Consider the following 15,579-nt stretch of genomic DNA (forward strand, 5'->3'; position numbering starts at 1 on the left):
AGCGGGATGCGGGGGGGGCAGACACACTAATTGGAGTGCTCCCGGGTGAAGGGTCTCGGTTTCCTTCCTTGACCACCAGACACTCCTCCTAAAGTTAGACCAGGGCCTGGGTTTAAATGGCAACGTAGCCTAAAATGGAAACCACACCATGGCCTCTGTCATGTGGCTAATTAGGGCTGGGGCCGTAACGAGGTTCCAGCTCCCGATCCCTCAATCCAAGCCCTCGCAGACGCCAGACAGTGGGTAATTTCGACTTCCCGCCTTCCAGCTGCGTGCACGGGGGGACGCTTCCCTACTCTCACACCGACACGTTCTTCCTAGCAGGAGGGCAGCAGAGGCTCTCACCTCTGGTAGGGTACTACTGGTTTGCACTTTACGTGTCGTGGCAGGTTGTCCGGAACCTGCTGTTTTCACCATTCTTTTGCCGTACCTTTTGAATGTACTGATTTTTTAAATGAAATATTTATTATTTCTACTTCTCAAACATCACTACACAAGTCAGGCCCTCAGACTGGAGCCCCAGCACTGACACGCTGTGCAACACAACCTACCAGAACAAAAATCTAGTAATAATGTCAGATCCAAGGTTTGCTCCGATTGTTTAGCGGAGGATAACATTTGGCAACTGAAATGCGATTCCCTTGCAAAGGCATCTGTTGATTTCCCCTCCCTCGCCAACCTTCCTTCAGAACAGCGGTGGCAAGAATCCAAGTGACTCAGTGGGCTTTGAATCTGTCATCAAGCTGTTTTGAGTCACTATTCCTCTTTTTAGGGTGGTTTTTTTTTTTGTAACCTTACCAATTGCGTATTACCTATTTGATTTCCTGAAGCACTGTGAACTGTTGGAGCCTCTGCCCAAAACATTGGTGATACTAGCTACACATGGATAACCAAATTGAATAATTATACGTATACACATTATTCGTACAAAGTAAATTTGACCTGGCAAACAAAAAGTGCATCCATTCACCTCTGTACAACATGCCAGAGACCTTTAACACCTCATGACAATAAAAGTCAGATCCGAAATCTTCATGCTCATCACACCTTTCCAATCCCAGCCGCACAAGGTAACCGCTGGCCGCTCTCACACAGGTAAGGCAAAGCATTAAAAACAGCTCGCAGGCTGCTGAGCTCTGCTGAAAAATCCCTCTCTCAGCGTTTGATCCAGAGCCATGTGAAGTTACCGGGCAAGCAGGCTTTGGATCAGATCCGAAGTGGAGAACTTCTCTAGATAAAGGCTTTTGGAAAAGGAGCTTTTGTTAACAGGATCCTCCTTTGGTATGATCCATGGACAGGAGGAAGCTGTTCAGTGCGGGATGTAATGGTGCAGATTATCAGATGTCACAAGTCAAAGGTGGGGAGGAGTGCCTCCGTTCCGGCAGCACTGTCAGCGTTTTGACAGATAGGTACCAATAATCTCCTTGACTCTGTGCGGTGAGGACACTCCTGACTCGGCTAGTGATAAGACACAAAAGCAGCCTTTTAATTTCAAGCAGCGCAAAAAGCACCAAGGGGAGGATTGAAACACTGGAGCAACCCAGCAATGTGCTGTCAGAGGTCAGTCTGTTTTCTTTGTTGGTCTGTCACGAACGCTACAATATGGCATTCTGCTTCCTGAACAGCACCCAGGTTTCCACAGTTCCTGCGTTTTCTCAAATTCCGCCTGAAAGTTCCAAATGACAGCCTAGGGGCTGGTTAGAAGATCTGCTTCACTCCTGTGCAGTCACAGAAGATAGTCACTGTCTTTCCCCTACTCGCACAGCAGTCTCAGCGGTTATCGGGCCAAGTGACCTTCTTCCCTGCATGCAAACCAGGCGAGGCACACCTGCTGTCCCCTCTTTTTCTCCAAGCGGACATCACAGAGGGTTTAAAGACAGCAGCCTGCCTGTGTGCTGTTTACGTGCAGGTCTGAGGGCACAGGAAACCCTGAAGGATTGTCACTTCTCAACACATTTAAAAAATAGAAATAGAATGAAAGAGTTATGAAATGACCAGAGGAATATGTTGGTGTAATCTAAAAAAAGACATAACCACAGTACTAAATTGCAAAGTTGTGAAAATTGACCATTATGTTTTCTAAGCAGCTGAAATGCAATTACAGTAATAATGATGAATCAGCATAGCCCTGGCCTTTGCAATTTTTCAACCCAGCTCTATTTTTGTCTTTTTTACATTTTATCTTAATGATATATACATTAGCTTATCAAGGACTAATGGAAGTTAGAAGCCTTCCACAGCATGTTCCTGATAGTCACAGAGACAGAGGTGTTATCATTAAACTATTGACCTGGTGGATCCTACAATAATTTATCAACTATTTTATCAATCTCCCATCGTTCTCCAATTAACCCCCTCTAAGTATATTCTTAGCATACAGTCTCATCATAGGATATTTTTTCTTTTGGTCACTAACAAAAGACACCAGGGGTGGCCTAAGATATTTCTTAGTTCATCCTCTGCATGGCATTGCATCTGCGCAGGGGCAGAACACCAGTTCCCTCTTTCTCTTAGAGGCTGTGGGTACGCCGTTCGCCTGGCCAGTGGAACGAAGGAGTTGCTCAACTTCTGAGAGCTTTAATGGTGCAAGTTCCTGTGGGTGGGAACTCCCTCCTTTGATACCTGCACACCACAGCAGGCACAGTCCTTGAGCAGGTTACCAGCATATTTCTACAGTAATGAATTATCACTTAAGATATTCAGTTAAAATAATACCATTTTCTAATGATATTTGAAGCAGCTCCTCTGATCAGACAGCTTCTTAGCCTGTCACTGCCCGGTGTTTCTCTTTTGTATGATAGGATAGCAACAACTAGGATAATAACAACTATCCAACTTCAGGAGGAAGGATCAATCTTAAGTGTGCTTATTAAGAAAAATATATATGCTTTATTATTAAAAGCATTTTTCAGGCAGCATTGTTCTAGCGACATAGCACATGACACAGCTTAAAGTTGTGTCAGTTAACTTTTCCAAAGAAAAGACATGTTCAGCATAAAATGCTTTGAACATTTTATGTATTTTTAGCTCACTGTGCAAACAATATGGATTATTAGTCTTTTTAAGTATAAGAAAATAATATAAGCAGACAGAAAACAAGACTTCCAAACGTTCTGCCTACACTGAACTGCTGGCGTACCTTCAATATTGATGTCTTCAGCTTTTACTTCCAAGTACAGAAATGCCTTGCACAAACAAGGTGTCACCCATCATCCGCAGAGCACGAACCCGAGCAGAACTAGTATGTTCAGTAAAAATTCTGTAATGAAGTGCTGTCCTGCCTTTCACAGTTGGGCATAGTATGTCTCCGGCTGATCTGCTGGATTGAGCTGGGTTCTCACATGCCAAGCAGCTCACGTGTCCTTGCAGAACCAGGCTCGGACGGCAGTGCTCCTACCTGGAAATGCTGTCCCCAAAGCCGTTTTCAGTATTTGCTAAAAAATATTGTAGCTGTTCCACTGAATGTGAAGTTCTCACAGTCCCCCAAATCTTCATATTTGATTAGACCTGTAATAATCATCTTGATGTGAAGCCATAGCCAAGACAGCTTCATTGTGCTGGCTTCCCTTCAGCAAAGTGTCACTAATAGTACAGCTTGTTTTAAATTAGGGTTACTACAAGACAAAAAATCCTAAAATGAGTCTGCTGGAAAATGTTCTGACAAATATGATACCTAAGTAACAAAAATCTCATTATTTTCAAATAATTCACTTATTTCTCAAGGGAATGAGTTGGAGCATCTGTTTTTTGGGCCCCATCAGGAAGACTGACAGAGTGGGTGCCTCTCACCTGGCACATTTTAATCAGGGGTGGCCTCACACTGTGCTGACCCCCATGTCCTCACCACCTGCCATGTGGATTAAAGGAACAATGAAATAACTGCTTGTTTGATAGGAGCAGAAAGAACGGAAGCACCTACAGTGAGGAACACAGTATAAATACCATGATCAGAGATGGATCCGAGTGCAGCATTCTCTTCAGGCATTTGTAAAAAAAAAAAAAAAAAAAAAAGGAGAGTAAAATGAGCAAGACATCAAAGTAAGGTAAAAGATGAAAAAACAAACAAAATGGGAGAGAAAGGATGAAGAGAGCTGCTTTTGGGTAGAAAACTGGCCAAAGAAGCCAGTTTGGAGTCCTGAGAAAGAAAACTACCCTGTATTTCATGATCTGACGGTTCTTACAGAATCAGGACTTGGTGTGTTTGGTCTTTTTAAGACATATCTGACCTTACCATCAATTTTTCATCATAACAGAAACAGCCCACAGAGTCTGAGTTTGGCTGTTTGGATCACAAGAATGACCTTTGGGTTGCGACTGCAGCCTGAAGAATATCTTACCACATCAGGTACCCTTTTTCTTTTTGTAAGAAGCCAAGTAGTAACTCAGCAGCTGTGTCTCAAACAGTAAGAGAGGTTTGGAAAGGACTTGTTGGGTCTTTAGGGTCAGTTCTCAGCTGTTGGTGGCAACTGCATCAGGGTAAGGCAGCTCTGGGAAGGATGACCCAGAGCCTCAGGAGCTGTTGGAAGCTCTGGTGTTCTCATGTTTCAGCCTGGACTTTCATGGCCATCGGATACTTGTTTTCTCTTACACTAACATCACCCTTGCTCTTAAGGGAGATGTGTTTACTTCTGTGTTTACTCCCTGAAGTTTCATAGAGAACAACTGTATCCCTTCTCACCATTCAGTTTTTTGGCTAAACAAATTATTTCAAGATCCTTACATAAGAAAAAAAATCAGGATTACCCTGTAATTATTCTCCAGTCACATTTTCAGTTTGTCTCCCTTGATTAAAAGTGACCAGAGCTGCATGTGCAATTCCAGAGAAGGTTGCAGCAGAACTTTGTATAATGGCATTAACATTTTCCCATTCTCCTGGAAATATCTCAGTTGATATGTGCTTTTCATCAGAGCTGCTTCATATTGGGAGTTCGCAGTCATCTTGAGATCAACAAATACACCCAGATTTTTCTCTTCTTCTGTCATTTCCAACTGATGAGCTCCCAGCTTGCAGCAGATTCTTGTTAGTAATTCCCAAGTGCATGACCTTGTACTTTCCACTATTAAATTTCATCCCATTTCCAATGTGCCAGCACTCAATGTTATCCAACTCTTCCAGCAGTACAGATATTCCCTCTGCACTGCTGGTGCCTCCCAACTTCGTGCCATCAGCAAATGCCATCAGCTCGCTCCTACCTTTTGTTCCAAGACCTGTCTGAAAAATATTGTCCAAGATCAAAAGAATGTAAGACATGCCTCGCTGGGTCAGCCTGTGGTCCCTGTGGTCCAGGACTCCATCTCTGAGAGGGGCAGTCAGTGATGCTGTTTTGAGAGAGCATCGGAGCCCAGCCACTTTCTGCTCTCTCTTCCCTTTGCACTCCCTGCACATCCACAGGTGGTGTACGCTTGAGGTGACTTCCCTACCTTTTCCATGTAGCTATTTTTGTATAGACCTGCTCTCCATTAATTTATTGAATAAATTTTTGAACCTGCTGATATGTCTCCAAGTCATTTCTTAAGGAGCTCAGCTCCACCCTCACAGACTACCTTTCCACCCAAACTATTGTCATCTGTCTGTAGCTAGCTCCTTCCCTACCAAATAGCTCTGCAGATGAACTATGCATTTGCCATATGGCATTGGGTTTAATATCTTATTAAATCCAGTTAGATTAAATCTATTGTACAGCCATTGCCTAGAAAACAATTATCAAAGATATAATCTTAGTTAAATGCAATCTATCTTTAGTAAAGCTATGTCACATTTTTACTTTATTTTCTACTTTATTTATTTTCTGTCCCCAACTACTTTTTCCTTTACATGTTTTTCTAAGCTTTCAATGTCCACGAGGTCAGACTAACAGGCATCTAAATGACTGGATTGCTTTTCTTCCTCCTGCTTAAAAACAACTAGTGCTTCAGTAGTTCCTCAGTAATTCATTACCACCCTCAACCTGACAAATTAAAAACTTTGTACTGGATGAGTGAGGATATGTTCCAGGTCCGTCAGAACTGTGGGCTTGGGAACACCTCATTCCCTGAGCTGAATGTCAGGCTCTCACAGGCCTTGCTCTCCCTTTGGGTACAGTAATTTCCATTTCCATAAAATAATTCCCATTAGTTATCATCCTTTGCTGACAGTCATAGAAAATAGAAGCAAAAGTCATTTAACATGGGGCCATACGTATTATTTACTAAAAAATAGACTGGAACACAAGAAATGGAGAGACTCAGAACACAAGAGATGGAAACTCTCCATGCAATGTGTTCAACCGTATCGGTAAAGATAATGCCAAAGACGACAATTTGTGTCACTGAAATAAGCAGCTGGAAGCGCACAGCTTTTCCTGTCACAGTGATGGCACTCCAGCTAGTTCCCCCTCTTTAAAAAACAGAAGGAGCAACCAGCAGGTTCTGCTCTACAAAAGCCCTGGGCCTCCAGGATTCAGCTTCCTGAAGTAGGTCACATTTGATCTCCGTCCAGGCATACTGCAAAAGGCAACCATTTAACAGGGACTTTTCAAAATTCATATTCTGCTTCCTAATGCTGTCAACACACATCCCTTTCAAATACAGCTATACTGGCTGGACATTTTTTCATTGCTTTTGGGTATAAACAGGCCAGGAATCCTGTTTTTCCCTTCGGTTACCTGTATTTCTTCCAAAGTTCCTCTGAAGGTACATATTGACTTTCAGATCACATTTGCATTCAGATGATGGCTTGTTGTTGGAAAAATTCCCTTTAGAGGGGCTGATTAACTTCCTTTCAAATGTTTACTGTCCCTAACCAAGGGAGTGAAACTAGAAAACAACTCACTGCGTGGCTTATATCTGAGTTTAAAGACATGGGATCCTGTATTTTGCATTGTTCTCTCTGAACATTAATGCTACTTCTAGCTTAAACATGACTTAATGACAGAGTGAAGTCCATCTGTTACAATGCCTAGCCTTGGACTCAGAGGGAGAGTCCTGTGGATAATTTAGGAGTGCATTTTATAGTTACTTGCAAGCCAGCATTTCATTTCAGATCAAGGCGAACATGAGGAGCAGGTGGAAATATTTCTCAAAAGTACAACCTGACCTACATACAGTATTGTAAATTAAAGATATGTATAAAAATAAAGCATTAACGATCCGTCACAGTTGCAACAAAACCCAGATATAAATCTTGCTGCTGAAAAGGAACTCCATTGCACAAGGCTTAGTTAAAGCTTCATTCTGGAAATTGCAATGCTTCCGGCCAACCGTGCCCTACTACCTCTGACACTGCTGCCATTTGCCTCTCAAGCTTTCTTATGCCTTTCTGTTATTTAACGCTCATATCTCTTTTATCACTTGTCTCTCAATTTCCATGTATTTTTTGGCTCTCATGCCTTATGTTGGCTCCCTGCTCTCCATTACCTCATGCTCTAGGAGCTGCAGGCTGCTCAGGGTGGCTTGGATGGTGCATCTACTGATGGCATGGGGCCACACATGTTCTTACAGCTGAGCTGAATGTCACAAAAGCAAGGGAGGAAAGCAGCAGCCACAAGACCTTGTGCGCAAGAGCGGCTTTTATAGTCAGAAACTGCACGGGCTTTGCAGGGCTCCTAAGGAGGACTCCAGGACTGCAGGCCCTGCTGCGAGCAGATGCTGTGGAGATTGGGCAGATCTCGGCTCTCAGAGCTCCCCTCAACACCCAACTCCAGCCCACCTCCACCTATTTATTACCTGCCTCACAGGTTAGCCGAGGCGGCGGCAAAACCTCCCGAGTCACCATCTGCACCACCGCATCGCACCTCCTACCTCTGTGGGGCTCTCGGCTGCCGAGGGCCGGGCCGAGGCCGGCCTCAGCCAGCTGCCGGCGGTTAAGCGCCCCCCCCCCCCCCCAGGGTTATAAAAGGAGGAAGGGGCGAGTCAGTTTCACCTGCTGAGAGGCTGAGGGAGGGGGAGAACGGCTGCCTGGCTCTGGGGAATGGACCGCGGCTCTGGCCGGCCGCCTCCTGAGGGGACGGGGAGCCCTGAGGCGATCGGCGCCGCCCGCCGCGACCTTCCCCTCAGAGCGGGGAAGGGAGAGGCGGCGGGAAGGCGGGAACGGCGCGCGCCAGGCCCCGCCCCGCGGAGGAGGGAGGGGGGAGGAGGAGGAGGAGGTGTCGGGCGCGCGCCCGCCCGGCCCCGCCGTGCCCGCGTCCCGTGCGGCCGCCATGTTGTTGTGGCAGTGAGAGGCGGCGGAGGCAGCCAGGAGCCCAGCGACCCCGGCCCAGGCAGGCGGCCGCGCCCCGGGAGGGGGTGTGGGGGTCCCGCGCCATGCCCTGCCCCGCGGTAAGGAGCCGGCGGGGGGGCGGGGGCGTCCGGGCTCGCCCGGCGTCTTGTGGAGGAAGGGGGGGGGTGTGGGGGTGGGCCGGCCTGCCGGGCCGGGGCCTGGAGGAGGGCGGCCGGGCTGTCAGCTGTGGGGCCGCGGCCCGGCACGCCCCCTCGGCCCGCGGGGCAGCGGCGGGGACCCGGCGCCGGCTCCTTCTGCTCCGCTTTGCTCGGCCGGGGCCGCCGCCGCGGGAGGAGGCGGTGGGCTGAGAGGCTCGCCCGGTACCGCGGCGGCGGCGGCCTCCTCCTCCGCCTCCTCCTCCCCGGGCGGGCAGGGATGCCGTCCCGGGCGGCGGCGCGTCCTCGGAGCCCGCCGCGGGGTGACGGCGCGTCCCTTCGCTGCGGGGCTTGGGCTCGCCGGGGGAAGGTGGGCTCCCCCCTTCTCCCTCGCCCGGCCGCTGCTGGCGTCCGTGGCCTGCGGGCCTCACCTGCCGCCGGCCGCCTCCCTGCCCGTCCCGCGGGGGTGGCTGTCTCCCTGTGGCCCGTGTACTACGGCCCGGCTGAGGGATCGCCTCATGGCGCTGGCAGCCGTGGTCCCGTCCTCGGCTTCTCCTGCCGCTTTGGCCGGGGTGTCAGTTGTGTTCAGCTGTCCTTGTGCGCGGGGCCGGCGTTCCCATTCCTTTTATAAGCGTGACTTGTTAAGGCTTTTCGTTTGCGTAGTTTTGGGGCTTTAATTGTGCCTCTTCCCCGTGTTCCTCTTTAACAGTCCTGTTCTTTTGATGGGATCTGAGCAGATGTTGCCCTTCTCTGGTAAGTAGTGTTTCGCCTCCCCCGCCCCGTTCCCCCTGACGTGGTGTTTAAGCTTTTGGATTTGACATGGTGTTTAAGCTTTTGCCTTGAAGCTGTTCCCTTTTCTGTTCATTCTTTTAGGGAATGTTGTTTTAGCAGCAGATGAGACCTCGTGTTCCTTCACATCTCTCCGTACAGGAAACCGATTTCTTTCCTTTTCATGCACACTTCCCTCACGGGGGTGGGGGGAAGGCTGGGTATGAGCTTGTAGCTCTTGCAGACTTCAAGTCAGATAGGCAGTCTTCTCCTGTGTGCTTCACCTGTTTGTTTTTGTGTGTGATGAGCCCCTGTAACCATGTGCAGTGAGGCTTTCTCTTAGAATAAAAGAGTTTGTCTAGTGAATCATGTCAGGTAGTGCTGAGTGTAGTGGTACGGCTTGGCTTTATGGTGAATATAAAGGCATGTTTAAATGCCTCAGTGAGTCCATTGGGAAGGGATGGTAGTGTGACTGGAGGAACTATGGCAGGTGTCTTGTGTTACCTGTCATGCTCTAAGCTTTAGGTAAAAAGGCTGAGGTGCCTTTTTTCTGTTATTAAAGCATGTGCTGTAGTATTTGGAAATTAACTTTTTTGGTGGAGGTGAAGGAAGTTTTTACGAAGGAGCGCTTGCAGATAACCTGAGGGGAGAAGGCTGACATCTGATATCTGCATTGCTTCAGCTGTTACTGATCACAGTGGTTTTGGAAGATAGAAAAAGTGCTTTCTTTCGTAGTACAGGAAATACTGTGAACTCTTAAGTGTTGAAACTTTCTGCAGATAAGTAAAGGCGGGGCATGGGATTCTAAAGCGGTTTAGTGACAAGTGTTTGTGTGCCTCTTTGGAGTTTGGGGAGGGGTAAGTGTGCAGAAACAGTAATGTTGAGCAGTGGTGGTTTTTTTGAGCATTTGCACAAAAAGGTGCTCTTGTCCTGCTTCAAATTATAGGAGTGGGGGCTAGGCATGTTCCTAAAGTTTGAGAATCAAGAATCAAGCTTAGTTCTCTTGCTGGCAGTGCTGTAGGTACCTATCTAGGATACTGTTAATATCCATTACAATAACTGTCTGTGCTAGAAATTATTAAAATACCAATGTCAGCCTGCTTAAGTAATATCCTATGCAAACCACAAATGATACCAAGTAGGTGGAATGGGTCAGCTTGATAAGCTCTCATGTTTTTTTAATAAAAATGGCCATCTGTAGCTGGGGGAGATGGAAATGGAGCATGCACAAGCTTCTGAAGATAGAGGATACAATATTTTATCTCAGATCTTATTCCACCTACATGCAACCCAGGATGGTGGAGAGAAGTATGTTCGCAGCCTTTCAAGAGTAGGAGGAATGTGGCTATGCAGTACTTTGCTGGCAATTAACCCGTAAAAGAGTAACTTAAGGAGGAGGGTATTGTTAGGCTGCTGGAGTAGCAGGCAGAAGCCTGAGAAGGCTGCTGTAGCAAGGAAGAAGGAATTGTCTCCATGGAGTGAATCGGAGGAACTGGGTTAGCATCTGGGACAAAGTTTTGAGATCTTTTCATCTGCAGAGGTCAAAGGGATGTGATGGCTGTTCCTGCTGTGGAAGCTTCCTATTGGGATGTGTAACCGGATATAATGAGATAGGACTCTTCTACTTGATACTGGTGGTGTCTTCCAGAACATGTGACTCCAAATAGTGCATTAGTGCTTAGCAAATATTGTAAGCTAGAATGACAAGTCCAGGTAATTAAATATGCACTTGTTTCATAGTTGCTTTCATTGGCTGAATCAAAGTAGTATAAGTTATGTTTCTTTCAAAATGAGCTTCTAAGTGCTAAATTGTCTAAGCCATGACATGCAACTGTTCTGCATTTGTCTCTAGCTTGAGTAGCTGGTGGTGTAAAAATCTGCCTGTTAAATCCCATATGGGTTTTAACTCTGAGAAATGAGCTTCGTGATTTGTAATTCTATCGCTCTTCTAGATATTGGTGCCATAACTTCCCAGTGCTGTCAGGAAAACTTTAGGAACATGCCTAGCACTCAATTCATGCTGTAATTCTTGTGAATTAACTGGATTGTTAAAAGATAACTATTTCTTTATCTTTGTGGTGCTTCAGAATTTCAGGGTGTTTGAGTGGCTTCCATGAAAAGACCTAAAAGTGAAGTTAGTGCTAATTCAGGAATTTGAAATTCTGACTTTTTACTGAGGCTTGCTCTGCTCAGTAAGGAACTGAAGACCTCAACTCCTAATGCGTCACAGCTTCTACCTTGGATGCATTAATCCTGAACGGTGCAGGATTGCTGTATCCAGACTGCTGTATGGACTTGCATGCTTGCCAGGTTCTTGTGTCTGCTGCTTGTGGGATGGGCAAAGATCACAAACTACATCATCATTTGGTGTCAACTGTCCTTATTCGGAATGTAGTTGATAACTGAAACAGTCAAGACTTTGTCCCCTTGCCTTGGGGTGAGCAGTTGAGAAGGACTTACAGAATGTACTAGATAACACAGAAATCTAATTGTAAGCTAGAGCATGAGTAGCCCAGACCTGTTCTTCCCCTTGTCTGATTAATAGTTTCTGGTAGTGGTGTAAGGGAGGCGAACACCAACTGGCTGTAGTGATTTAGGGAGGTAATGTTTTATCCCATAAGGCCTCAAGTCAGTCCCTGCTGACGTGAACTAGAGGGAAGAACAGCCTGTAGTAGCAGGGAAGAAGTGTGGCATTGTCTTGTTGAAACCAGTGGTATCTTTCACCTTCGGTCTGTTACGAAGTGTTTGGATTGTGTTGCTCTGAGCTAGAGATGCTCTGTTCATGTTCAGTAAGTAGTGATATGTGCCGAGGAGTGAGGCTTGGGACTGCAGTGCCACACCATGCAAAGTGAGCTAGGGAGGAAGAGCAAAGCAGAAGCCTTTCTGGAATGTTAATTGAAATGGATAAGCTATTTCTGGACTCATTGATGTCCATCAAAAAGCACTGTTTTTAAAGGCTTAATTTAAAGTACAATTGCTGATTCCTAGCTTTGGTTCATATTCTGAAACACCTCTGACTCAGAATCTTAATCTAAAGTTTAGAAAGCAGCAATTGGGTTGACATGTGAATGTGACTGCAAGTTAAGCTGTTAACTGGAGGTATGCTCTGTAGGTCTTGCTGGCAGGCAACTGAACACATTGAAGTTGAAGTGGCAACTGAAGCATTGTTCCTCCTTACAGGTGTTAATGCTGAAAACAGTTGCAACAAAGTAAGCTTCGTATGATCCAGGTTGAAGTTTTTCTGAAATTTGTGTGTGTATACGCCTGAAGCAACTAATAACATTGTAATAGTTACCATGTAGGTGGTGGAAACCTTCTGGACTCTGATAAGGGGGAGAAAAAAAACCCTTCAAACTCTCAAAAAGACTGCCTAAATAGGTGGTTCTTGCCCTTGCTTGGGAGGGTTGGATTTCAGAAGACTTGAAGCTGGATGGCCTTTGTTAACTGATATTGCAGCTAAACTTGCACAAGGTGCTGTATTGAAGTATTACCACTTCTGGAAAAGTTAATACTTTGAACAAGATTCTGGTGGAACTTAATTTTAGAGAAATTAGTCTGTTATTTTTCCTCTCAACTAGGAATGAAGTGAAAAGCTGTAAAGCAGCATTAATAGGCTGGCTTGGGGGCAGGCTGTTGTACAAGCTACCAGTCATGCTGGTAATAAAATGTGTCCTCAGTAACACATGCTGATAGATCTTAAGTAGAATTAAACCCCCTTTTTAGAGAAATTAAACAAAAATACTGAATTGCAAATACTTTAAAATACAAGTTTGCAGTTCAGTGTTAGTTGAAAGAGGACAGAACATCAAAGAACCAAGCCTTAGAGAAGTACTATAGGTGAAAAGCAAAGCAAGTTGTCTTTTGCCTTGCTCAGCATATCTCACTGTCATTTTCGGTGTTCATTGTGATGGACTGACTAGCCACAATGAAAATGAAGTTGAGTATGCTGCTGATGGCTTTCATCTGAGATGATCTAGCTGATGCTTTTACTGACTTTTGTGATACCAGTTCTTCATCAGATTATTCTCCAGTGTGTGAATAGCATGGTGGTAGTCATCCTCAGGGCTTTTAGCTATTATGTATCTTGTGAAGCATTAGAATTAGTGGTAGCTGTGAAGCCTGAGTTTAGCTTGGGAAATTATTCTGTCACCTATAGTCCCTGGCTACTTAGGAAGAGCTGGGCTTTTGAAAGGGCAGTCAGAACAGACCACCCACCCTGATGGGGTGTGTTCTTTATAGTGAGAGCTGTAACACAGTATGTTCAAATGTTTGAACTTCTGAGACTAGATGGCAAGGCAGGCTGCCATGAGCCTCTGAACTTTGAGAAGATGGCCTAGAAGACAGTGAATATCCATATAGGAAAGATCTGTGTTTTGATACTCAAGCTTCAATATTTAACTGTCTCTTTCCTTCCTGTTGTGTATGTTGATCTCAAGCTGTATGTTCTGTGCTCCCCTCCGTTTGATTTTAGTCCAATTTCTGCTGCATTTTCTGCAGAGTGACAGTTTCCACAGGGTTGGGTAGGGCTTCTCCACAGAATCTCCTCTAGTGTGGTGGCTGGTATGTACTTCTGGGGAGGATAAGTGGAAGCCTTCAGTGTGAGGAGAGCTAGAAAGCTCCTCATGGGCAGGAACATGAATGTCAAAGCTCTTATAGTACTGTCTTTTTTTATCTTCTGGCAGAGCTTTCAAATAAGAAACTGTGATAGCATCTTAACTTGGTTGCAAGAAGAATCAATTTAAATGTGCTTTTCTGCTTGCTGGTTTGGGTCCCTGAGAAGGCTTGGGCTGATCAGCATACCTATTGGATCCCATGAGGTAGAAGCAGGATTTAGGTACTTGGTTTCTTGAGCTGGGGCAATCTGCAGGTGCATGGATCTACAGCTGCAGGCACCTAGTAGACTCAAGGCTGAACATACTTGGGGACTGTTGGATATCTTGGGGTTTTTTTTGTCTTGGTTTAATTTCAGAACTAAAGTTATTCTTTACTGGAACTATCTCTAGCAGATACACAGGATCTACCTTCTCAGGTCCTCCTTTGTTTAGCTCTTAACTGGGAAAAGAATTGGAAAAGACTTTCACTATAATCTCAGCTTCTTGCTTTTCAAGGAGACAACATTGTCAAATGTTGTGCTTCTCCCGTGCTGTGAGTATACGATCCCCATGGATAAGAATTCTACCGAAGGCTCTCATGTTTGTGGTCTTTCTTACCCTATTTTAAGAGTGTGGAAAGATTTTCATCAGGGAAGACCAGTGAAAAGCTATACATCATGCTTTAACTGAGATTTCTGGAAACAAAATAGCTTGAAATAGGGATCTTCAGCTAGGGTGCCTGTCTGTATGATAAGGTCTCGTGTTTATGCAGGTCTAATAGTCTCTTTAAGTATTTTTGACTGTTCTTGTACTCTACAAGGTTTAGTTCCTAGAATACATCGTCAGTATGGGGAGGAAGCAATGCACTTCAAGTTGAATTTGTGGAGGAAGACTGCTGCATTGCCGTAAATAAGTTTTTGTAGTTTTTCTTTCCAATACCAGAGATTTATGCACTGGTATAGACATTATTTATAGAAACACTGCTACAACAGTTTTCTGTTGCCCTTTTGTGGGCCTCATTTGCTTCTCCAACTTTGGGACTGGAAACTAGGGTTATAATCAAAGCATTAATTCTGCAGTGTTACCTGAAAGGACAGAGCTTCAGGAAGAAGTAAAAATAGTTGCTCTTTCCCTATGCCTTTAAAAGAAGGTTTTGACTCCTATATCGACTGGGAAAGGGCAGGCTCTTGACAGAATGAGACTGTTTTCTCTAGTGCTGCTTTCTCCAATTGTGGAAGTGCCTGGGGGAAACTGCTCCCAGCCACCTGTGTCAGGAGAGGACAGAAATGTCTGTCTGCATGCTGAAAGGTGTAGGTGGAAATCGTGTCTGTGAAGACAAGATGCACTTGGTTGGCTTTCTAACTACCCTGGGAGAGTGAAGCAAAGGCAGGACTTGCCTGCAGGGCATGTTGCATTTGCTATCTCCCCAGCTCACCCCTGTGAGCAGCCTTTTATGTAGGGGTGATGTGGATCATAAGCCTTCCAAGTCCTGTGAGTATGACTTTTCAGTTTCTCTGTGGTTTGACTGTTCTGTGCAAGTAGGATTTTTCTGGGGGGGTTGCTGTGCAGCTGGTGGCAGGATTTCAGAAAACAGATGGAAAATCAGATCTTCCCTTGAGTCTTTATCATGTAGAGTTTAGCACCTCATAGGTCAAGGGTAGACTACTAGAGTTTTGATTTCAGTTATTTAGTTGCTAGAAATTGTAGTTGAAAATAATGAGGAGTTGAGTGAGTGCAAAGGCTGAATTAAAGAAATGATAACAAAGACTGAGTACCCAGGGAGATTAGGAGCAATTTATCTGCACCTACTGTAACACTGGAATGGTTTACGACTGTAGAGTCTTAATACCTTTCACATCTTAAAGTAGATGTTACATGGGTAAGATAA

The 15,579-nt window shown here is 45.4% G+C and overlaps 1 protein-coding gene across 5 annotated transcripts in view; it reads left to right on the forward strand.

Moving 5' to 3' along the window:
• The first annotated feature begins 7,933 nt into the window (after positions 1–7,933).
• Positions 7,934–15,579, forward strand: part of MTMR3 (myotubularin related protein 3) — an 83,216-nt gene continuing 75,570 nt past the window's right edge. For 4 of the 5 annotated variants that reach the window (XM_069795384.1, XM_069795385.1, XM_069795386.1 and 1 more), the window contains exon 1: positions 7,934–8,295. In XM_069795384.1, the coding sequence (XP_069651485.1) occupies positions 7,949–8,295 (347 nt within the window). In that variant the 5' untranslated portion in view covers positions 7,934–7,948. Of the gene's footprint in view, positions 8,296–9,040; positions 9,085–15,579 lie in introns of all 5 variants that reach the window. The other variant, XM_069795391.1, reaches the window with a different exon arrangement.

Source organism: Haliaeetus albicilla, chromosome 10 (genome assembly GCF_947461875.1).
Source record: "Haliaeetus albicilla chromosome 10, bHalAlb1.1, whole genome shotgun sequence".
NCBI lineage: Eukaryota > Metazoa > Chordata > Aves > Accipitriformes > Accipitridae > Haliaeetus > Haliaeetus albicilla.